The sequence below is a fragment of the Sparus aurata genome, chromosome 5 (genome assembly GCF_900880675.1).
Source record: "Sparus aurata chromosome 5, fSpaAur1.1, whole genome shotgun sequence".
Classification (NCBI taxonomy): Eukaryota; Metazoa; Chordata; class Actinopteri; order Spariformes; family Sparidae; genus Sparus; species Sparus aurata.
Genome location: NC_044191.1, coordinates 29,743,108 through 29,766,133, shown reverse-complemented (window position 1 = coordinate 29,766,133; position 23,026 = coordinate 29,743,108). Strand labels below are relative to the sequence as shown.

General features: G+C 42.2%; 2 protein-coding genes across 6 annotated transcripts; one reads left to right on the top strand and one right to left on the bottom strand.

The window, feature by feature from the left end:
• Positions 1 to 614: 614 nt before the first annotated feature.
• On the bottom strand, positions 615 to 9,443 carry rmi1 (RMI1, RecQ mediated genome instability 1, homolog (S. cerevisiae)). Of its 2 annotated transcripts, none has more exons than XM_030416016.1 (9): positions 9,088 to 9,443; positions 8,450 to 8,662; positions 8,163 to 8,273; positions 7,594 to 7,743; positions 5,716 to 5,786; positions 5,286 to 5,409; positions 5,077 to 5,167; positions 3,930 to 4,119; positions 615 to 2,476 (listed from the first exon to the last, which is right to left on the bottom strand). In XM_030416016.1, the coding sequence occupies exons 2-9, from the start codon at positions 8,609 to 8,611 to the stop codon at positions 1,369 to 1,371; spliced, it is 2,007 nt and encodes a 668-aa protein (XP_030271876.1). In that variant the 5' UTR covers positions 8,612 to 8,662; positions 9,088 to 9,443; the 3' UTR covers positions 615 to 1,368. The 2 variants fall into 2 exon arrangements, with proteins under 2 accessions (XP_030271876.1, XP_030271877.1); XM_030416017.1 differs by having other exon boundaries at positions 8,450 to 8,659.
• hnrnpk (heterogeneous nuclear ribonucleoprotein K) lies at positions 9,435 to 22,809 on the top strand. 4 transcript variants are annotated; one of them, XM_030416020.1, is made up of 17 exons: positions 9,435 to 9,560; positions 10,575 to 10,649; positions 10,795 to 10,954; positions 11,392 to 11,489; positions 11,806 to 11,862; positions 12,854 to 12,897; positions 14,380 to 14,452; positions 14,995 to 15,102; positions 15,559 to 15,687; positions 15,910 to 16,241; positions 16,860 to 16,907; positions 18,434 to 18,473; positions 19,293 to 19,308; positions 19,770 to 19,802; positions 19,976 to 20,043; positions 20,526 to 20,695; positions 21,849 to 22,809. In XM_030416020.1, exons 3-17 carry the CDS (start codon positions 10,897 to 10,899, stop codon positions 21,877 to 21,879), a joined length of 1,305 nt encoding a protein of 434 aa, XP_030271880.1. In that variant the 5' UTR covers positions 9,435 to 9,560; positions 10,575 to 10,649; positions 10,795 to 10,896; the 3' UTR covers positions 21,880 to 22,809. The 4 variants fall into 4 exon arrangements, with proteins under 4 accessions (XP_030271880.1, XP_030271879.1, XP_030271881.1 ...); XM_030416019.1 differs by lacking the exon at positions 21,849 to 22,809 and adding an exon at positions 21,591 to 21,842 and having other exon boundaries at positions 14,989 to 15,102; XM_030416018.1 differs by having other exon boundaries at positions 9,443 to 9,560; positions 14,989 to 15,102.
• Positions 22,810 to 23,026: the final 217 nt, after the last annotated feature.

Here is a 23,026-nt window from a genome sequence, read left to right as displayed (position 1 = left end):
CGTATCCAGCCTCATTAGCACATAACAGGCTATCGACATGCATAGCAGGGTCCTGATTTAGACGTTCAACCTGATTAGCCCTTAATGATCTGAGACAAGCTACCTGAATGGAAGTGCACACATACTGCGGCAGCAGACAATAACATATATGCACGTGCACCTCCTGCTTTAACGCATAAATGTGAGCACACATACGTACTCAACATACACTCGCTGTGTGTTTTGCTCATTTTCACAATGGCGATATTGAAGTATGAGGGGCGGCCACCTCATTACGCCGTATGACAGCAGACAAGAAACAAATTAATTTGTGTCGTGCAAATTGTTGAGATGTTTCAATTTAACCAACACCTCTGCTACAAGCCACAAGGCCAGATAACGCTGCGAGGCAACTTTTAATTACCATCACATGTGCTTAAACAGCACATATTCAATTTTATAAAACTATTACAGAGCAAATGAAACACAGTGCGCCAGTGCAGCCTCCTATTTTGTCCTGTTATTCATCTAATCTTGAGGAAATCAGACACTCATATGATGAGAAGAAATTGGAAAGGTAAAATTAGCAGCAGGCTCTTACTGCTCTATTAATCAAAAAGGGCTAGAGAACATTATAAAAACCCTCAGAACAATTTTATTTCAATATACAGTAAATGCAGACAAAGCATCAAATGTTTGGTATATCTATTCATCAGAGATAAAAAACAGAGATGAGGCTCCGTAATGAAGAGAAATAATCGAAGCTCATGGCCTCTCCTTCATCTTCCTTTCCACTCATTCTCCTCTGCAAGAGTTTATTAAAGACCCATGCAGCCCTCGGATATTCAATCATTTTTCGGTCAGAAGTAATGGATGTACTGAATGAATGCAAAGGCTGGCAATTCATTACAACAATCAGGATATGAACGCTTTCTTTTTTTTTTTTTTCAGCCCCCGTTTCTTTCTCTCACGCTTCACTTCTTCTCTTCAGATAGTTTTAAATGTTACGTACAATTACGGACAGAGCACGAGTTGTCCTTCTTTAATCAGTTTACGTTGATTGGAGCTGATGCGGAATAGATGGATGAAGTCCTGTGATGACAGCATGCCGTGTTCACATGCAGCAGATGGGGTGCGTTGCAACGCGCTGCTTGCAGATCATCAGACATCCAGCTCACACATTACGCTCTTCAGATCCCAAGCAAAGGTTGATCACCGATCCTTAAAAATACCTTTGTTTCATTACGAGCAGAAAGTCTAAGGCAATGCTGATGTGCAATGTTATTTATGCCTCTCTTTTCTTGGCAATTTTCCATCTCTGCTTTAGTCATCTCCGCTGCCTGTCATTTTCTCATTATTGTCCACTTCCCCTCAGCCTCTCCTTTGAGTTTATTTCCTCCCGTCGCTCGCCCTCCGCTCCAGCTCCTGGAGCACCTTCTCATTGATGGGTTCTGCCTTGGTCACCACGGCTTTTCCGCCGTCCGGTTTGACCGCGATGGTCATGACGCAGCACATGTCCACCAGCCCTTCCTGACATCTCCTCATCCCGGCGTCCAGCTCACCTCTCCGAGCTGGGTCGCGCTTCAGAGCCCCCTTCTCCGCCACGGAGAAGCCCAGCAGGCCCGTCAGAACCTCATCGGACAGCTCCACGTCCAGGTAACCAGTTCCATCGGAAATGGTGGCGGAGACGTGCCAAAGACCGTTCCTGCTGCTCAGCTTCCCCAAGAGAGTCACAATGAAAGCTTTGACACGGATCTCTGTGGTGTGGGGGTGTGGTCTGGACATCGTCTCATCCAGCAGGCACAAATATGTAAAAGGTGGAGAGGTCAGAGTGAGAGCAGGGACCGTGCTGTGACTCTGTGGATCTTTTTTAGCAGATAGTCTATCAAATCCTGCAGTGCTTGAAGTGCAACTCTGCCCCTGAGGTGTAACGCTTTTTAATGAGTCGTTTGGAGGTCTACAACTGGAGTCTGAAGTGTCTGGTTTCTTGGCAGCGCTCTCTCTGGCTCGGGTTGGTTCTCGTTGAACAGGGAACTGATTTGGCGCGCCAGCTCTCCCAGTTTGCACCTCATCGATGAAGCAGTCCATGTCTTCGTCCATAAAATCATCATTTGCAACAAATTCTATTTCACGTGACGGCTCTGAGGCTGGAGAGAAGGGTGAGGCTGCTGTGGGTCCTCTAGCACAGGATCCATGGGCAGTGGATCTAGAGCTGCTAGAACCAAGCTGTGACCCAGAGGATTTCTGGGCAGTTTGGGGTTCTGTTGCTCGATAAGAACTCCCTGTTATCCTGTTATTGTTCTGTGGTCCGCGACTGCTGTCCGTAACATTTGCACTTTCTTGAAAAATCACAGCGTCCAGCTCGTCCATGGGAAGATCATCAAAGTCTTCGTCAGGAAAGTCTTCGTCGGCCATGTTGTGATCTGAGTCCTGTAGTTCGTTACTGTGGCCGTGACCTTGGACAGAACCACCTCTGTTGCCTTGGGTTAAACCACTTCTGTAAGAGAATTAATAGGGGTCATTGTGACAGAGGAAAAAAGGGACGATGACTGTTTTAAGTCAGATATCACTCAGAACTGTTGACCAGACAGATTGCTTCGGATGTGAAATCGTAACAACCAATGCAGTTACACAGTCATTTATTTGCCACTTGATTCAGACAGTGCAGGAAATTATTGGCCATCACTTCAACTGAAAACAACTTGGCATTGATATTGGAGTCCAGGCAGTTACAACAGTTACGACAGTCTGTGAACTGTATAATAACCAGATGAGGGGAAACTCACGAGGTTAAGGTGCAAGTGCAGGAAATGGCAAAAAAAAAAAATCAAAAACAAATGGGCAATATATCAATCTTACATTGTTTAGAGCTTTGGGTCTATATTGTCTTCTGGAACTCGTTATATGAGGATATGGCATGAGTGTCGTCTTTTCCTGGTTTTAAAGGCTGCAGTGTAGTAAAGTGGTGTCCCACTTGTTCTCTCTCGATGCTCTACTTGTTCTATTACTTGACACTTATTCATTAAATCCACATTTTACTGATGATTATTTATCAGAAATCTCACTGTATCATTATTTTGTGAAAGTACCATTAGTCAACCCTACAATATTGTAACAATATCAATATTGAGGTATTTGGACAAAAAACAAACAAACCATTAAATCTGCTGTATTTGTACCGACCCTCTCATTTAACACGGAGCAAAAGACCTGCTAAACCTGGCTGTTCCTACTTTTCTGTGAAGAATCCTTCCTTTCATTGACGGCTCAGTGGGACTGTGTTGCGTAAAGGGTGACCAGGATCACCGAGGATGCACTCGGCCTTACTCAAATCGAGGTCACAACTGAGCAGCTGACATCTGGTAGCATCCAATGAACCAGCTCGCCATGTTGATCATGCACCCACAGACAGGATGTAGTCCAAGACACACAACAGCACAGTATTTGTATGAAGACCGTTCACTGTTGCACTTTTTTGACCCCGCAGTAGCACGTTCATTGAACTACAGCTGGTCATCGATCTCTATTCCCAAGCATTTGTATGAATTAACTATTTCGATGGATTAATTGTTGACTTTTGGGAGAGGGATTTCTTTACTGCATCTCAAATCTATTTCCATTTCCTTTGTTTTAGTCACATTAGCCTCAAAGTAAAACAGTACATCTCTTATCTACATACTTTTTTTCGCATTAACATCCCTCATTAAATCCGATCGTTGTCACTTGTTGCAAATGAACCCTCTCAAAGCAGGATAAAGACAGTAACATATCACAGAGACATTAGAAAAACACACTGTAGAATAAATCTGCCAAATTTGTCCTACAGTAGCTGAAAGATAACAGCTGAGAGTTCTCTTATGAAGACAAACATTATGTTGAGATTCAAAATGTCAAGGTATATTTGAGTTCCAGCATCAAAATGTCAAGGCATCATATTATTCACCACCCACCTGGATGAGGCTGCGGAGACAAAACTCCTGACAGTGGAGACAGTGGAGGACTGAGTAGAGATCTCGCTGAGCGTCCTGTAACCGCTGTCTTGAACGGGTCGAACCTGAACCCGTTCAACCTCCTCCTGGGCCTCCAGACTGGCCAACAACTCTGCATCATCCAGCTCCAGGTCCTCTTCTTCCTGGACACCTAAAAAGAGAACAAATGCAGGCAACATATCATGAGTATGTTTTGTCCTAAAATGGGTAGTTTAAAGGGATAGTTCGGGTTTTTTGAAGTGGGGTCATATAAAGTACATATCTATAGTCGATCTGTTTCCTACCGTAATCACCGATCAGCGCAGCCTCAGTTTGGAGAAGTAGAGAGCCGCTCCAGCCCAGACACTCAGCTTTGTACTGCAGTGAACGGGGTTCAGCAAAAAAGCGAAATTAACCACCTAAAACAAGGCTCACCTAAAAAAATCTATATCAGGTCAAGTGTACGTTGTATATGTAAAATTCACACCGCTTTACATCGCCGTCAGACCGCGCTTTCTTTTGGCACTACATTTTCTCAACCGCAGAACCCTCGTATCCCTACGCATGAGCGCTAATGCAGAAGGATACGGAGAGTTAAGTTTCGTTTTTATCGAAAGTAATCCTCTCGTGCAGCCGCCGCTCGCAGATCAGCTGTTGCCCAGTTACGCTAATGTGTAGGGATACGAAGGTTCTGTGGTTGAGAAAATGTAGTGCCAAAGGAAAGCGCGGTCTGAATTTTACCTATACATCGTACACTTGAACTGGTGTAAAAAAATTTACGTGAGCCTTGTTTTAGGTGGTTAATTTCGCTTTTTTGCTGGACCCCGTTCACTGCAGTACAAAGCTGAGCGTCTGGGCTGGAGCGGCTCTCTACTTCTCCAAACTGAGGCTGCGCTGATCGGTGATTACGGTAGGAAACAGATCGGCTATAGATATGTACTTTATATGACCCCACTTCAAAAAACCCGAACTATCCCTTTAAGCTAAGAAAGACACTCCAGTGACTCGTCAGTAACATAACAAAGAATAAAGCACATAATTCTTAACGGGCCTTATCAAATATTACATAAAACTTAACCAAAACTGTGAATTTTGCACATGATCTTCTATTAAAGACACATAACTATACCTTGTTGTGGTGCTGGTGGGGCCTCCTCCACCTCCTGCTGCTGCTGCTGCTCCTCCTCAGGAAGCCCAAGCGTGCGACACAGCACCCTGCCCTGTCAGAGCAGTATAGAAATATACAATTGGATCTGTATAAACTCTTGCATGTCATGCGACCTTAACAAGAATTGGTTCAAAACTGCTCATGATAGAAAACAGAAAGCGACAGCTAACCTGGTTATTTCTGTCTGCCAGGTCCTCCACCTCGCCACCCAGGACCTTGATGTTGGACGGCCCCAACAGAAGCACTCCAAGTCTGCAAACCATCTGCCCGCGCAACTGCAGCTTCGCACCGGGCCTGCGGGTATAATTTCATTTTTACAAACAAGGTACAACGGTTTCACACACTCGTGTTTTTTTATTCACTACAGAATGGTTGTGACAAGGCAGAAATGCGTTTGTAAAATTGTATTTAATGTTTTTACTTTTTGACGTCTCCACCCCAAAAAAAAAAAAGTTACAAAAGTACATTTGCAGACGCGGGTTGCTGGAAAAGTGGAGGTGAAATGATTTAATTGTAGGAAGTCATTTCACTTATTTTTACATGGGTAGCAGCTGTAAGACTTCACAGTGCAGTTCAGTGTTTCACAGAATAATCCTTAACCTGAGAGCTGTGCTGAGTTCGGGGATAGACTGATACTCCATGGCCTCCAGGCTCTGGACTCCATCTGTCACCTGCACAACACAGACAGAGTATTAGACTGAGGTATGTGTGTATGTAGGCCTATGCTTGTATATATGTTTAATCAATGAATTCACAAGTTGATATGTACGTACGGTATATGAGTTAAAGTAAAGTGGTTTTGATATACTGTGTATGAACATAGTATGAAGATTTTTTGTTATTTGGCATGTGATGTATATTTACATAACATAAAGACAATTATTTAATGATATCATATGTGTATATAGGGAAAAGGAAAATTAATGAGTTAATATGAACGCCCAGAATATAAGATCATTAATCAATAAATTAATATACATAATATATAAGATTATGTTAATGAGCAATGAGTTAAATATATATATATACACATCTATAAAGACAGATCATGTGTACTTGGTGCATGTATAATTTGTTTAGGTTTATGTATGTGTGGGATATATATTGTGTATGTATAAAAGATTATGAGTTCAATGAGGTGATTATTACTTGATCAATTAATGAGTGGAGAGGGCGTAGGATTAAATAAGTGCATTCTTCTTGCTACTCCCTTACGGACATGTTTTTTTAAAGACTTTTTATTTGAATTGTTGTGTAAGTTAACGGCTCCTTTTTCATATCGTCACATTGTCCAATTGTTTTTTTTGAAAGCTCTTATTTTACTGCTTGGAGACAAAAATGCTATCAGTCAATCAAAAAACAAACTGAACAGCGAAATGAAGGTGAAATGATGATACATTTACATGCTCAAAATATCACAAAAGAACATAATTGCTGCCGTAATCGTTTGTCTGCAAAATGTTAGACGAATGCTGAAAGTAGGAAAACTAATTAAAACTGGCACGATAGCTGCAAATTAACCTGTGACATGCACCTCCTGTAACGCTGGATTTGTAAGTCACACTTCACAAAACTTTACCGCCGCTTTAAAGCGACACTAAGTAAAACTGGAAATAATGTTTCTCTTCTATTTTTTCAGTGTATATGCTGGCTGGCCTGGACTAATCTGACCATATCTTCTGCCTCTTGGCAGTGATTCCAGTGCATGTGGGTCTTTGCATCACGTGACTTACTTAAACGGAGAAACAGTGAAAAAGAAAAAGAAAAAAAACGTTGCATCGTTTCTAAGCAACACCGGCGCTATTCTTGAGAAACCATAGAGCAGTGACAAGTGTAATGGTTAAGGTGAAAATTACAGTCTGCGCCTTATATTCCAGCAATTTACCCTTTCATATGCTGTCAGTTATTGCACCTGTCCAGTTTGATTAGGTTAGGACGAGAAGCTTTGTTCTTGTGCGCAACTCAACACAGGAAGATAAAACTTGGTCGTAGATTAGGGTTGGACAGCTGATGGAGTCTAACGTACACCCTGGTAAATAGTGTGACACTGAATTCAGATTTATGAATGATGCCAAAAAAGTGTTGCAACATAATTTTCACAAACTTCTTTTCAATAAGAAAATAATAACACAGCTCCGTCCTTTACATTCAGTGTTTTTTTTTTTTTTTTTTTTTTTTACAATATCTTTGAAGAAAACCTTGCAGTAACCTTTCATCCAGCATCAGGGTGTTAAGTGCGTCAAACTATTTAACCGTCGTTTGTTGTGAGAGAATGAACGGCAGAAAACATTTCGGCAGGTGCTGAGACACACTTGAGACACTTAAGCGGGTATGAGTGTTGATGCAAAAGCCACAATATAAACACAGACACATGAATATAAAGGTAATTACTCATAGTTAAGTCATTCCAGAAGCACAACACTGAATACCAAAGGAGACTTTTTTGATGTCTTCTTATAATTCACAAAAGACTCTGACCTCCAGTAGCAACATACGGGTTGGTCTGGCTTCCCAGGACCTCTGGGTGGCCTGCGTGACTGCAGACACTTCGTCGTTTGCACAGTCAGTGCCCTTCAGCTTCTGCAGCTGACCATACGCAGGCTGACTGATGTCCAGCAGTGAGTCAACCTAAAACAGAGTGAGACCTTTGGATATGTTGCCTTTTTCTGAATATCAATTTGTTCAAGATCTAGTGTAGCGCGCTATAATGTTTGATGCTACAGTCATATTACAGTGTGATGGACATACAGAGCTGTACTTGACATTTTCTTGAACTGCTGGTGTTAGTTGTGAACTGAACACTCATGCTGTGGCTCCAGTAGTTTTCTTGCTCATGTATGTTTTTGTTACAAGTGATTGTATCCTTTTTAGGTAATTGTCCACATAATTTGTGCCTTTTAATATCCGGCCAACATCAGCCTTCAGGGACGACTTTGGATAATTTAATATTTAGAATTTACCAATGGGCATTATCCCTACCATAAAATCTAATGATAAACAACATATCTAATATATTAAGATGACATATATGATCAACCAGCTCGTACCTGGACACAGAAGGTCCCGGTGAGTTCAGTCTTCTGGGTCTGACCGAGCCGCTCAGGGAGAACAGCGTGATCCAGGTCCCTCAGGTCCGTTTGCAGCCACTGGTCCATCGCCTGCAAATTCACACCACGCAAAGAGGCATTTCCTACTGTAAGACCTGATGTGACTCTGATAGGACATCATGTACATTCACTTCCAGGACATCATATCATCTGATCTTCCTGGAACTGAGACCTGAGTAACAACCTTACCCCCCTCCATGTATGACGGACCAGCCAGTCCTGCCTACCTGTTGGTTGATCTGCTGCTGTGACAGACGACCTGCTCCTCCCGCCTCTTCCTGCAGCCACTCCACGCAGGCCTCCAGCCAGGCGAAGGGCACCCGGACGTGCCAGGAGGACTGAAGCCAGGCCTGGGTGGCACGAACCACCGACTGGATCTCTGGGGCCATCCTCTTTCTTTGTGTGGACGCTTTCTTGCTATCGTCTCTCACTGTTACCTGCTACAACATAAAGGCATGCGTTTAATCTAACTATAATGCACTAAAAATGTCAGTTAACCTGGCTTTAAAACAGTTTTTTTTTTTGAAAAGGCAAGTTTTGAATTCATGGCACATCACTCCCTGCGGTCCCTGAGGGATGAAGGGGAGTTTCAAGGGGTCCATCTTCTCTCTGTATCGCCTTGCACCACTTGACACCAAATCTCGTGGTAATTTTATCAACAGGAGAGATTAGATTATAATGATAGAAGACGCCAGGAGAATTGGTTTCTGTTATCTTTCTGTGATCACATCAGAATGGATAAGCCCCGTGTCTCTGCAGATGGTCACGTCTGACTTCAATGAATGGGAGGAGGTTGAGTGTGTAAATGCAGGCAGAGAGAGAATGCGACGAATGAAATGTTTGTGTTTTTATGATGAGAAGCTACCTGAGAAAGATGGCAGCAGCCTCTTCGACGAGAAGTACTGGAAAGCAGCCAAGGCGCCAAAAAAAAGTTGACTACATATTTAGCAGTGTTGATGCTACTTTACCTCACTTCTAAGTCCACACAACACGCTCACCGAAGCTCTTATACAAAACAGCCGCTCTTACACCAACAACTAGGCGTACACACGTTTATACAAAGAGGCAAATTAACATTAGCCTCACGGATCACTGCATAGAAACAGGAATAACTCGAAGAGCAACAGTAAACCGGGATATAACTGCATCCGGAAAGGAGGCTTATCGAATCGCCTTGGAAACGCCCCAGCTCTTATGATCGACGTCTGCCAGGGCCAATCGCGACACTCGCCTGCTTGAGTTCCTTTCCGTTTAACCAATCAGCACACTTGGGCTCAGCGCGTACATTTTCACGTTAGGTAGAGAAGGAAAGGGGACGAGCGAGGAGTTGCACCGCAGGTTTGTGTTTTGACGATATTTTCCTATTTTTCTTTGCCACGCTGAGCCCAGTGCAATTAAAGTACACAAATACTGTAGACAAATGTGTCCGTAGCACTCACTCTGTCGCCTTAGTCGTGTTTATTGCAGCGCTGTGAAATTAGCTGGCCTGACAAGCTCCCCTTGTGCTCAACTGAAATTATGGCAACATGGCGAAATTAGCTAACTGCTAGCCTGGATGACTCGGGCTGGTCTTTGTATTGAATTATTGGCAATGTTTTATCAACCAACTTGCGTTACAGCAGCAGTAGTTCGCAATGTCACACCGCGTATGCAATTAGTGAAGAAAATAATGCGATCGACATTTAGTGAAACGGAAAATCGAAACCTACTCGACGAAGCTCGTAGCTAGCGCATTTCCCTCCAGGCTAGGTAGCTCGTCCGGTGGCTCACATCAACCACAGTTAGCGAGCTAGCTTAGCTGCTGGTCGATACGTTAGCTTCAGCGGAGCCAAGTTTCGCTTTAGTCAATGTCAGCATTTAATCACTAATGTTCAGCGGGCTGCATTTTAAATAAACATTACTTGAAATTGATGAGTAGCCGAGTTGTTTTCCAGTCAAAACGTCAATAAATACGATAAATGTTATCGAGCTAACTAAACGTTAACGCCGATATCAGTCGTTCATCTCTGGCTGGTGAAATCATCTCTCGATTGTAGGATCGTGGCGATCGGCCACTTGTTTTACTCGGACATACTGCTGTAAAATGCCTGCATCTCTCTCCACCCAAACAAGAATGTCAATGCTACGATGTGATGACAATTGTTAGTGTCCTTTTGAATTTAAAATCGTCTTGAATGCTAGCTGGATGAATGTTAAAACACACGGTGGCTTGTGTCGGTATTAATCGACTGAGTTCAAGCACAGGAACGAAATAAAATCAATGTGATCATTATCAGTGCGTTTCAAACTTTGCTGTTATTTTCATGTTACATGCAAGAACTGTATTTTAACTAGCCTCTCCCTCCCCGACAGGTCGCAGCAGCTGTTTGGTCCTTGCTTATTAAGTTCCGCCTTTCAACACGCCCTTTGTCCCTGTAATAAAAATCGGTGAGTGGCGGTCTTTCTGCCAGTTTTTCTCTCGTTAGTCTCTGCATGTCACCCCTTGCTTCTTGAATAAGCGGATCCCTGGCACGCAGCTTGAATTGTCTTATGTCTTTTCTCCCCCGGTTACAATGCGGTCAAACTACCACAGCTCACAGGGGGCAGTTTTGTGCTTCTCTCTCCCCGCCGCCGCCGCCGCCGCCTGTTCCCCGGACCGAGGTGCCCACCTCATCTCCTCCGCAGTCAGAAGACCATGGAGACAGAAATTGAACAGCAAGACGACGCTTCATTCAGCAACACAGAGACTAACGGTATAAAACAGTACTTATTTGTATTGTCATGATGTCAAAAAGCTTAATCTATCTTTGTCATAAAAGTTTGCTATGTAAGAAAAGAATAGCAGTGGTAGTGATGTAGCAGATTACTTACAGCTCTGATTTTGGACATTTAATGATTCAAATATTTCCCTTTTTAGATCCTATTAGAGGTTGATGCAGGTGTCCAGTTGAACTAAGCCATATATATTCTGTGTGAAAGCATTACAAATGCATATATGTGTATTTCCTAGTTTTGCACGTAGTAATCCGTGCGGATTTATTTTATTATATGAAAAGTGAGAGTTTGAAATTATAAGCCATGCCATTTTGGGTTTCACTGCTTTCTGTGCTCTTTGTGATTATTAATTTTCTCTTGTGGATGGTTGTGTATGCAGGGTTGTCAGTATGTTTATTTTATCTCCTAATGCCAGGTAAGCGCCCTGCTGAGGATGCAGATGAGCAGAAATCATTCAAGCGCTCCAGGAACTCGGACGAGATGGTTGAGCTCCGCATCCTCCTGCAGAGCAAAGTAAATCAGCTCTCCTTTCATTTCTCATTTCATGTCAAACGCATAAGCGCTTGTTTGTGGATATTTCCGTGCTCACCCTGAGTAAGACAGTCGATTTATTATTTTCGATTGAATTTTTTTATGGTGATAACATCTGTGTCCGTTTGAATAATTAATTTCCACAGTTTATTCGTGATATGCATACAGGTGTTATGTTTTTCCGTACATTAACTGTAATAGTCTTTTGCACCTTGTCTATTCATTGCAATGCAGTAGTTGGCAATTTGTCAATTTTATTTATATTTTCAGTTTCTGTAATTATCCTCTGTATTTTCAGAATGCAGGGGCTGTAATTGGGAAGGGTGGCAAAAACATCAAAGCCCTTCGTACAGACGTGAGTACATCTATTTTATACACACTGAATTTTTATTTTGGTTGGAATTTTTATTTTATTTAGAACTTTTATTTAGTATTCTTTATTTCTCCCTTCACTGGTGTTCAGCCTCTCAAAACTACCCGGCCTCCACAATAGGGCAGCAGTTCTCTTAAAATTTACCCTGGATAAGTGATTAAGAAACCTATTTTGGCATTTGGCCATGTTTTCTTCTGTGTAAACAAGGGGTGTGGGTAGCTGATGCCTGTGATAGTAGCCTTCTGTTCATGTGATGTGCCGACAACCCCTTTGGGGTTGGTGTTATCTTTTTTCTTCTCACATGAACATCATGTGATTGCCTCAGCTAAACTGGCCCTTGGCACAAAAGTCCAATTTCATGTCAATTTGTTTCTCCTTATTGATAATTTATTGTAACAGTGCTGCTGTGGCAACATTGATGCTCTTGTTAATTTAAATTTATAGGCACAGTGCGGTGTTCGTGAGGTCACCTGCAGCGCCAGCTTACATTTTCTTTATAAGTGTTAAGACAATCTGACCAGTTCCTAATTCATTCAATATCATTGCCTCTTTCTCTAGCCCTCCACAATTTGTTCTACCCCTCCTACTCACTGTCTCTGGTCTATTCCCCAACATTGAACTCTTCATGTTCTTAATATGCCATTACCCATTTTCCAATGTTACATTTTCTCCTTTTCTCTCTTTGACAAACCAATCTCTGAGAGAATCAAATTAAAGTCACGTTTGAAGTAGAGCCTGTATATTAAAAATGTATTCCTCTTCCCTCTTCCCTCTCCCTTGTTTATTATTTTACTGTTGACTTTTTTGCCCACTTCCTCCTCTGTTGCCCATGTTCTGGATGGCCCCTCCTGCGCCCGCCCACCTGACACCCTGGTTGGCCCTGTCCATAATCGTGCCCTGTCCCTAAATGGGCGCCTTACTTGATTGACATCTGTGCTCGAATGGCCCTGGCCCCTGCCCATGCCACGCCCAGTACAATGCCAGTGTGTCAGTCCCAGACAGCAGTGGGCCTGAGCGGTATGTCCCTAAGCTCCTCCCTCTCACTGCCTGACTACAGGTCAAACAAACAAGAAGAGATGAATAATAGTCATCCTGCCTCTGTCAAGTCACTGTATATTAACCTACCTGTTCTCACAGTATTTTAGCCTGATTCAAAATGCCTAAATGCGTTCATGTCCAGATCTGCCTGTTGAGCCTGTAAAAGCCATATCAACATCCTTTATATGCCATTTTTAAAATCACGTCAACATTTAAACTTAGGCTGGTGTTGTCAGAATTTTTCCACAATCTGCCACTGTCTTTTTAAACCTTTGCTATAATCTGTGCAATATGTCCGTGTTTTTTGTATTTCTTTAATTTTCATTGATGATTATCTATCCTCTTTATCTTTCGCGTTTTCACCCCCTCCCCCTCAGAGTGGATATACTGGTGTTCTTGTTTTTCCGTTAGTTTCATAAGCTCACCTGCTTCTTGCACCATCCCATTCTTTACCTTTTGATTCCCCCATTATACTGATAGACTCCAAATTTTCACCCATTCTACGCAAAAGGCAAGCTAGGACTCAAGTGTCTTGTATGTGTTTTTCCTTTTCCTGTCTTCTGCTTCACCTGAAATTGATTAATGGCTCCTGGAGCTATGGAAAGTACAGATAATCTCTCTCTGGCCCACTCATCTCTGCATTCTTTGGTTTTATGTTTACTGCTTATCCCATCCCCTTAAACAGCATCCACTCCAGTGGTGGCAAACTTCATTTACCATGGTATTATCAGCTCTGTTACTCTTCCTCAGCTCTCTTACCATTCTACTTCCATGTGTGCTTAAGTTCTTTTTTGATCCGTAAATTCATTGTTTATTTTTATGTCACTAGGTGGGTGCAGACAACAAAAATTTCCATACAATTTGTTGTATAAATGAAGCATCAAAATGGCAGTCCAAGCCGCATTTCTAAGATAGGACACTTGGCGAGAGCATTCATCTGTGCTCTCGGTCTTCCCTCATCTATGTTTGGGGGATTTCTTAGTTAAAGTCTTTGTAGTGTGCATCCACCAAAATATGCTTTCGGACTTTAGAGAGTTCTCTCTCGCACCATTGGTGCTTATTCCTGCCAGATCCTCCTCAGGCTTCACCCTCCCCGTCTTGCCCCTTCAGTGGTCACCAAATGCAGTCACTTTTCTTTGGGTCTCTTTTTATTTTGTCTCTTTTCTTACTTTCTCTGGATAAACGATTGTTTCCTTTTCATTGCATTGTTTGGATACCAGCTATTTTAACAACAACACTTTGAATAATCAATGACATGACAAGTTTAGAGAACAGTGGACCTCAGCAGTTCCTTTTAGATGTGTTAGTCTCAGTTTATCTATGGCAAAAAAGGGGGATGTCATGAATTTTTTTATCTGACTTGTTGTTCCTTCCCCCCTGGGATGCCTTGTTGGCTTTCCCAACCCTACCCCTCCCTGCGTGGCTGTGCTCGGTCTTGTCATTGATGGGTGAAATATGAAGCATCCTGAGCATCAGTGCCGACATCGAGACAATTGGAGAGATCCTGCTGAAGATTATCCCAACACTGGAAGAGGTGGGGACTCTAAGAACTTGTTTATTTCTCCCTGTTAGGACGAGTTGAACCCAGTGGCCTAAATTATTTATTTGGAAGTGAAAACAATGGTGAACACAAACACTAGCTTATATATGTACATTTATTTGCAGAGATGCTTTCTAGTTCAAATTAAATGTACTGTCATAGTTTTCTGTGCCTGCTTTTTGCAGTAAGCATATTTTTCCCATCTGTTCTCACTTTCAGATAAGTGGTTTAGGTTGCTTAAACTGGACTGGTTCTGAACCTGTCTGCACTTTATTATGAGGCTGTCTGAAATACTGTTGCTATGTGCCTGTATCCGCAGTTATTTTGTGAAAAGATATTACCATAAGAACATAGTGTCTGCCACTCATTATCTAAAGCCGTCTAAATACCCTCTACGTTAACTGGGCCTTCTTGGTGGATGAGTTTGCCAGAATTAGAAGCAACATACTGCAAGTCTCGGCCAGGTTTGAGTCTGTCAGAAAGCTAAACAGATTGTGTCATGGGATTATCACGCTAAATGTCTTCCCTAGTACCAGCAGTACAATGGCATGGATTTTGACTGTGAGCTGCGCCTGCTGATCCACCAGAGCCTGGCTGGCTCGATCATCGGAGTGAAAGGAGCCAAGATTAAGGAGCTCCGCGAGGTATGTTGATACAAGGGCTGGGGATCAGCTTTTTGTAGTTAAATCAGTTGCAAAGCAGTTTACACACTGAAATGTGTGTAATGTACAACACGCACCCTCTCGCAGCCTTCTGTCGCTGCCAGTTTGTCAGTTGTAACAAGAATACACTCCATGAAATGACTGGATTAAACCCAGCTGGATGTACCCAGACAGGATACAATACTTCTCTTGTTAGTCGTTTTGTTTTGTATTATTTGTGTTTGTTGAATTTATTTCTTAACTGTTACATTCTTCTGTCTCCATCACCTGTGTTCTGGAATAACTAATGTACCTCATAGGAAATACCCATAAAGTGACATAGGTGTGATTTGAAGTGTGAAATCTTTGGAATTCTCTACAGTAGCATCAGCTGCCTTATTATGTAGCTGCTTTCTGTTTTCCTGTGTCCATTATGTCTGCCTGTGTGTGTGTCTCCAGAACACAAAGACCAGCATCAAGCTTTTCCAGGAGTGTTGTCCTCAGTCAACAGACCGAGTAGTGCTGGTTGGTGGTAAAACAGAGAGGGTGGTGGAGTGCATCAAGACTATGCTGGAGCTCATCGCTGAAGTAAGCATCTTTTTAACAGCAGGCCTATATTGTGATTTGAATTGCAACTTGCTGAAACAATAATTAAATTCCAAGAAAACTTGGTGTTTGCAAAATTAAAATGTATCTTAGTCATGTCATTCTGCATTTTGTTGGAGATGCACACAGAATTCGTTTTGCATTATAAATGTTGGTAGTAGATAGTAGTAGAGTATTCTTCATCTCCATCTGTCTCCCTTTTAGGCTCCCATTAAGGGCCGTGCGCAGCCATATGACCCTAACTTCTACGATGAAACATATGAATACGGTGGTTTCACAGTGATGTTTGAAGAGAGGGGAGGCGGCCGCAGGCTCATTGGAGGGTTCCCCATCCGTGGGGGCAGGTCCAGCGGTGGAGACCGCGGGTTTGACCGAATGCCCTCTAGCAGAGGGGGACGGGGACCCATGCCTCCCTCCCGCAGGGATTACGATGAGATGAGTCCCCGCCGAGGTCCTCCTCCACCCCACCCAAGTCGGGTTTCCAGGGGGAGTGGCCGTGGACGAAACATGCCCATAGGACATCCACACAGAGGAGGGTAAGATATGAACAAAAATGATTCGTTTCTTGATTTTGTTTCTTTCTATTTTCTGTCGCTCTGCTGCTTTTCTTTTTCTTTTACTCATGCACAAGAGTCAGTCCTGTCACAAGTTGTGGCCACGTAGTTGAGATTGTTGATGTTTGTTTTAACTTTATTCCTTAAACATCAGTTTATCTTTACAATCGGCGTTCTGTCTTTGCCTAAAACGGATAAAAACAGCTAAATGATTTCATGATCACACTCATCAGTTTGAAGATGAGTCCTTTTTAATCCTGTTAACCTCTTGAGTTTTAAGTGTTTGGTATTTTAGACCTACTAGGCTTTCTAGTTCTAGAGCTTTTTCTGTTCGTTTTTCTGTATGTACAAACTTAATTGTCCCTTAGGTGCTTATTTTCCATTTAAGTTATTCTGTTCACAGATTCACCATTCTTTCTTTACATTGTCTAACTCATAGGATGAACTGAGTCCAGTTATCTACATGTAATCCAGTGTTGCACTGTGCACTCCTCTGGAAACATTTGTATTCATGGTTATCATTTCATTGATTTTATGTGCTCATCAATGTATGTCTGGGTGTGTTTGTGTGTCTTTTTCCCATCTCCATCTTGCCCACAGAGATGATCGTTACTATGACTCGTACCGCGGCTCAGATGAGAGGTCAAAGTAAGTTTCTGTCCCCAAACCTTTGCCTATACCCTCTAACTGATCTTAACAGGGATACTTCGACATTCTGTAATTGTAATTTTACTTGCACTTGCTGCATTAATGTGTAATTAATGAATGTAATGGTAAAACACTGAATAGAAGATTCCTTACTAATGCCACTTTGTAGTATTTTACTATTTGGTCTTTGTGACGAATCAGTCATTTCCTACGCTGACATGACTTCAGCATATTTCCCTTGACACTGATTGGCCATGATGGTTCAAAACTAACTTGTAAGTGTTGAGGTATTCCTACACGTCCCTTATTTCCCTGCTTTAATTCTTTATTGTTGCAGTTTTTTTAAATATGACATAGCTGGTGAACCAATAAAACATTTGTGCCCTTCTGTCATATCCTTAACTTTCCATTGTAACTACCGCCATTGCTCCACAGTCTATTGGCAGTATTGCCCGACCCTGCACAATTCCCTTACCTTGATCTCTACTCACCCATAGCACTCCACTTATTTCGAGTGCTTTGTATAGAAGTGCAGTGATGTTGTATAACCTCCTCTTTCCTGTTAATAACCCATCCAATATGCTATTCACTCCCAGTATTATCCAAAGTGAGAGAATGTATTTGTGGTGTTGTGTAAGAGGGTCATGTGCTGATGAGTCCCCTGCAAAACGGCATGCTTTCACAAACTGGTTTGTAATCAGAGAGGTCATTTTCCTAACGTGTACACTTACATATGAATGCAGCATTCTGGCAGAGGAAATGGCAGATGCATGAAATATATCTGGGAGGCTGTTAGAATAAATTCCCATAAAATGGGAAGCTCCACAACAACAAACCCAGAATAATGCAATCATGACCTGGCCTTGGTTAATATTGGCTGTCCACACCCAGATTCTCTAAACTGAAGTATGTATAAACATGATGGATATAATGTTTGTAGAAAAACAGTGTCAGACACTTCTAATCAATAATTAGTTGATTTTGGATATTTTTCTCAATTTGTGTCATGTAACCTAAATGTAATGCACCATGGTTACACAGAGACACTGTCAAACAAAAGCAACAGGTGATATGAAGTTATGTCAATGCCATAGTTTGACTTGACTGTAACAACCGGGCATGTATGTTTGACAAAAACCAAATAAATCCAAACACATTTCTTCTAATTCCTTAATTTAAGCTCCGGTTTTTAGGGAAAAGCAGCAGCAGCCCTTGGCTCTGATCATCACCACCACCACCTGTCACTTCTCTCACTATAACACTGTCAGAGCTGTTCCTGTTACTGTGTGGGAAGATGGCTGAGAGGAAATGTGTTTATACTGTAATCTTGCTCAGCGTGTGTGTGCAGTTTGACCTAGACCAGAAATTTCCTTTGGAATGTTGTCAAGCTTTTTTTTTTTTGTAAGCATTTTCTTTTTCTTTCCACCCCCACCCACATCTCTCTCTTGCTCTCTCTCTCGCTCTCGTTCTCCCTCTCCCCCCATCTCCACCAATCTCCCACCCTGTATGACACTTTTCATCACCAGTGACAGAAGAGGAAGACCGGATCGCTATAGCGATAACATGGTTAGTGACCCTTTGCTAAATGCATGCAGCTCTCGCTCTAGCATCTCACTGGGCGCCAGCCTCCTCAGGCGAGCGTACTGGTTGCTCTCTGCGCCAGACAATATGTTTTGATTGCCTATTGTGTTGTAATGATAAAATACGTTTATTGACAATACAACCATAGCTGGTCACTCATGTGCGTTCAAACGCTCGTCTGTGCCCTGCACGTGCATCCAAGCTAGTTTTGGAATGGTGTAAACCTTCCCACCAAATGACCATAATCACCACAGCCGGAGACACCCCATAATAATCAGCTGTAATTGCCCTCTTACTGTGTACTTTTCACGGCCATCCTGTTTTTCCTGCAAAGAGGGAGGATGTTGGGGGTGGGGGTGGCCATGGTTGGTTGCTAGGCAATAATAATGCTTTGTTGACAGACTGGAAGCTCTCTCTCCCTCGTTCTATCCTTCCCTCTCTCTTCGTCTCTCTCGCTCTCCCTCTATCTCTTCCCGAGAGCTGGCAGGATACTGCCTGCCGTTGCCAAGCAACAGCTTTTTGAATTGCCTGTTGCCCTGGTGACAGCAGCAGGTGAAAATGGGGGCTGATGGAGATGCAAGGAGAGACAGGAAGGGGGGATGGAGGGAGGGAAGGAGGAGGAGTCTGGCTTGTGGATGAAAACTGGGTGGCTTTTAGTTGAGACTACTCCATGGATGAGGCTGCTGCATCACCCATACATTTGTGCTTACAATTCTCCTTCCATTCATCTGGAATCTGCAGAAAGATGGAAGGGATCAGCTATACAGTATGTAACCCGTTTGTGTTTCTGTTTGCTTTTTACAGAGCGGAGGAGGATATGGTAAGTACAGAGCTTCATGTTTTTTCTGTGTCATTATATGGATGTGGTTTGAAGACTGCTAATGTGTCTTAATGTGTTGGTCTCGCTGTTCTTCTCAGCTATCGTGGTGTCAAGGATTTTGTCTGAATGTAATGTTTCTTAGACAAAATGACAGTCTGTTCGGTGACAACGTGGCTGGAAGGACACTGCAGCTCACAATATTGTGTCTTTGTCCTCCCTTGTGAAATCATATTTACATTGTCTCTTGCTACAGTAAATTGTTAAGATGACACGCAGACATAATTATTTTTCATTCAGTGTTTTTCCTAAGCATGTCTGTTGAATGTCTGTGACCCGTCACATCCATATGTTTGAGTTAAGCATATATAGGTCAATTTAATTTTTACATTTTCTTTCTTTTTTTTTTTTTTTTACAATTGTCACTTGTACTAATGTTCTTTCTTGCCTTATCTCCTGCTCAGACAACAGTTCCTCCTGGGATAGCTACCCGTCAGGTGAGTCTCTACGCTATTTCAAAAATCAGTGCGATTAGAGAAATTTGCTGAGCTATGTGTAATAATGTTGGCAGCCAAGTATTGATTTTTAGTGCTCTACTTACTTTTCTCTATCTGCACTCCTCTTTTCCCCTGCTCGTCTCCTTCGGTCCTCGCCTCCCTCCTGCCCTCAGGTGGACGTGGCTCCTACAATGACATGGGCGGCCCTGTCATCACCACACAAGTGACGATCCCTAAAGATGTGAGTGAATGAGAAGTCACACCGAAGGAAGATCAGTCTGTATCCCTCACTGTGCAGTCACGTCATAATATTCAAAGTTAAAGACAACATCACCATGTGTGATCATGTCATTTACTCTCTCTCATTATCTTTTATGCAGATGACATTTAGTCATATATGCTTTATATATTACATTATTGCTGAAGTGACTAAATGACAGTACACTATTCCAGTTGAAGGGTCCAACAAGTCATGCTGTCTCCTACACATTGACTTTTTCATATACACCCACACTGGACAAGGTCACAGTACTCTTCCTAGTCATCTTTTCACTTGACACTAAAATATTTGAACACATCTGTCACTCATGATTTCTTGTCTCCATTCCTCTTTGAATAACATATTTTAAGCTCTGCACACAGTGACTAAAATGCTTCTCTGTATGCTTGTTTTTTCCTTTCGTCCCCACTTTTCTCCTTCCCTTCTCGCTACTCCACTGACAGCTGGCTGGCTCTATCATTGGTAAGGGAGGCCAGCGGATCAAACAGATCCGCCACGAGTCTGGAGCCTCCATCAAAATCGATGAGCCCCTGGAAGGTTCTGAGGACCGAATCATCACCATTACCGGCACCCAGGATCAGATCCAGAACGCACAGTTCCTTCTACAGAACAGGCAAGTTCTGAAAACCTCATTGCACTGACGTCCTGCATATAATAGAAATTCTTTAATCAGCACCTGAGTTGTAGTTGAGGCATTTAGTTGTACTCATCAACCCTACACTACTAGCTCATCTGTTGAATTATGTTCGAAAAAGTTTGCTGATGCAACCCATCCAAGGTGCAGTTTTATAAACTCATGCAAGCTAAAAAGAACTAGAAATACTAAAAAGATGCTTACTTTCTTCACCTCTATTTCAACCCTCTGAATGACGCACACCTAGTCTGTAGTTGTACAAATGTGTTTTTTCTGCTACTGCATTCTAATACTTGTTAACCCACTCTCTGTTGGGTTATGCATTCCTGTTGCCTGCTGTCTCTTCTTCACTAACCCCCCTTCCTTTCTTCCCCAACCTGCAACTAGTTCAAACCTTCCTCTTGCATGAAATGGCTGTGAAGGAGTAGACAAACCTGGTATTTGTGCAGCTCAGGGTCAACGTGATTGACATGTTTATCTGACTGTCACATTTATCTGTGGGTTATGATTTTGTATATATAAAAAAAAAGAAAAAAACAATGTCTATCTGCCATCTAAGCCGTTTCACTGTGAAGCAGGGAGTGGATTGATTCTTCCCTGGCTGCTGCTGTGTGGAAGACTAGTGATTTTGTTGTTTTTAGTTAGATCAACCGACAACAAATCACAGTCTGCCAAATAGCACGGGCTCCTCCTCTTCTCTCTCCCTTGGCAACCAGTAGGCACGTATAATACACACTACTTCCTTGTTGATGCTATCTGAGCTTAGCCTGAATGCTAATACAGCTGTAGAGCTGCCGCCGCTGTCTCATGAGTAGTGTAGTGTTGCCTGGTAACTAACCCTGCCTCCCTCTTCCTTCCTCTCCTCCTCCTTCAGTGTGCTGCACCTGCTTGGACACAAGGACTAACCACACCCCTCTTTTTTCCCTCCTCCTCCTCCTCCTCCAACTCTTTTCCCCCCTCTTCCTCTTTGCCTGTCTTTCTTACTCGTTGTCGGTCTCTTTTCCCCATCCTCTTCCTCCCAAGACCTCATCCTTCCACAGTTACATAGTTGTATTTTTACACTGTGATGGACTTGTGAATTGCATTTTTCTTCTTGTGTATTTTATTTATTTTTCCACTCTTTTTATTTCAGTGTGAAGCAGTACTCTGGTCATTTGCTGTAGACCCAGGAGACTCAGATTGAAGCAGACTCAGATAACCCCCTCCCACTCAACCCCACCCCCTCCCACTCACCCCACCCCCTCAACCTTTCTGCCCCTCTCCAACATATCCCCTTCAGACTATTATTCTGGATTGTGGGTGTCTTTTTTTGAATTTTATTTTTGTATTTTTTAATGAAATAAATGTCCAACATTCCTGTGCATAAAAGAAAATGTAGATGTTCTGCATTTTTAAGAGTGTAGTCCATTAGTTTATCAGATACACTTTGCTCTTTTTTTTTCTAACACTCACATCTATCAAAATATACTTCAGTCTCCTGACAGACAGAAATAAACATAACCTTTATTTTATGATGGTTTTGTTTTTTTATGACGTGTATGCGTGTGTTTGTGTCTCTGGTTTAAATCTGTCCTGTGTGTAAGCGTGTGTGCGTGTGTGTGTGTGTGTGTGTGTGAGCGTGTGTGAGCGTATCAGCGGGTTGGTGTGCTTTCTCTTGTCTATATCGGTCCCTTCACACAGTTCTACCATGTTAACATTAGCAACATGCAGAATGTAAGCTATGTTTCTTTTCATAATGAACCATTCATGTTTTGTTTTTAGAGATGTGGGAAATTTTACTCTTCAGAATGGATTTTGGGATGTTTACGTTGGGACTCTACACAGGATAATACAGGACAGTGTGACTAATTTGTAAGAATATCACGGTAGTTGTGTGATGATATAAATCTGAATAATTTGAGTAACTCCTCACAAACGGAAAAATGTAGCTAGAGACTTTCTTTGACATTTTACTGGAGATTTGACAAATGATATTGAACTTGTCTATTTTGTCCCTACAATTTCCTGTGCTCTACACTTGTTTGCTCTCCATGCTGTAGACTTCACATTGTCAAATTGTAAAATGAATAAAGATGGTGCCACTTTTTACTGAACCATTTTGCATTTTTATTTATTTTTGGTTGTTCCAGCTTCCATTTGATACATGTTGTATTTCAAGCTATCGCCTATTGAGAATGTATCATCAGTGAGAGATCATTTTCTGGACCAAGTGATTTATATTTTTGGAAAAAAGGTCAGAAATGCATTGGGCAAAAATAAGTTCTATATAGGTATATAGGTGCATATATGCATGTGTGCAAAAAAATCAAT

What these genes read in the sequence shown, in the direction of transcription:
- rmi1 (XM_030416016.1), bottom strand. Translation starts at nt 8,611, where the DNA reads ATGGCCCCAGAGATCCAGTCGGTGGTTCGTGCCACCCAGGCCTGGCTT. An exon ending in AGCAGCAGATCAACCAACAG is followed by an intron (nt 8,274 to 8,449) that starts GTAGGCAGGACT and finishes GTGAATTTGCAG; the next exon opens with GCGATGGACCAGTGGCTGCA. An exon ending in GAACTCAGCACAGCTCTCAG is followed by an intron (nt 5,410 to 5,715) that starts GTTAAGGATTAT and finishes TTATACCCGCAG; the next exon opens with GCCCGGTGCGAAGCTGCAGT.
- hnrnpk (XM_030416018.1), top strand. Translation starts at nt 10,897, where the DNA reads ATGGAGACAGAAATTGAACAGCAAGACGACGCTTCATTCAGCAACACA. An exon ending in TTATCCCAACACTGGAAGAG is followed by an intron (nt 14,453 to 14,988) that starts GTGGGGACTCTA and finishes TGTCTTCCCTAG; the next exon opens with TACCAGCAGTACAATGGCAT. An exon ending in GGACATCCACACAGAGGAGG is followed by an intron (nt 16,242 to 16,859) that starts GTAAGATATGAA and finishes TCTTGCCCACAG; the next exon opens with AGATGATCGTTACTATGACT.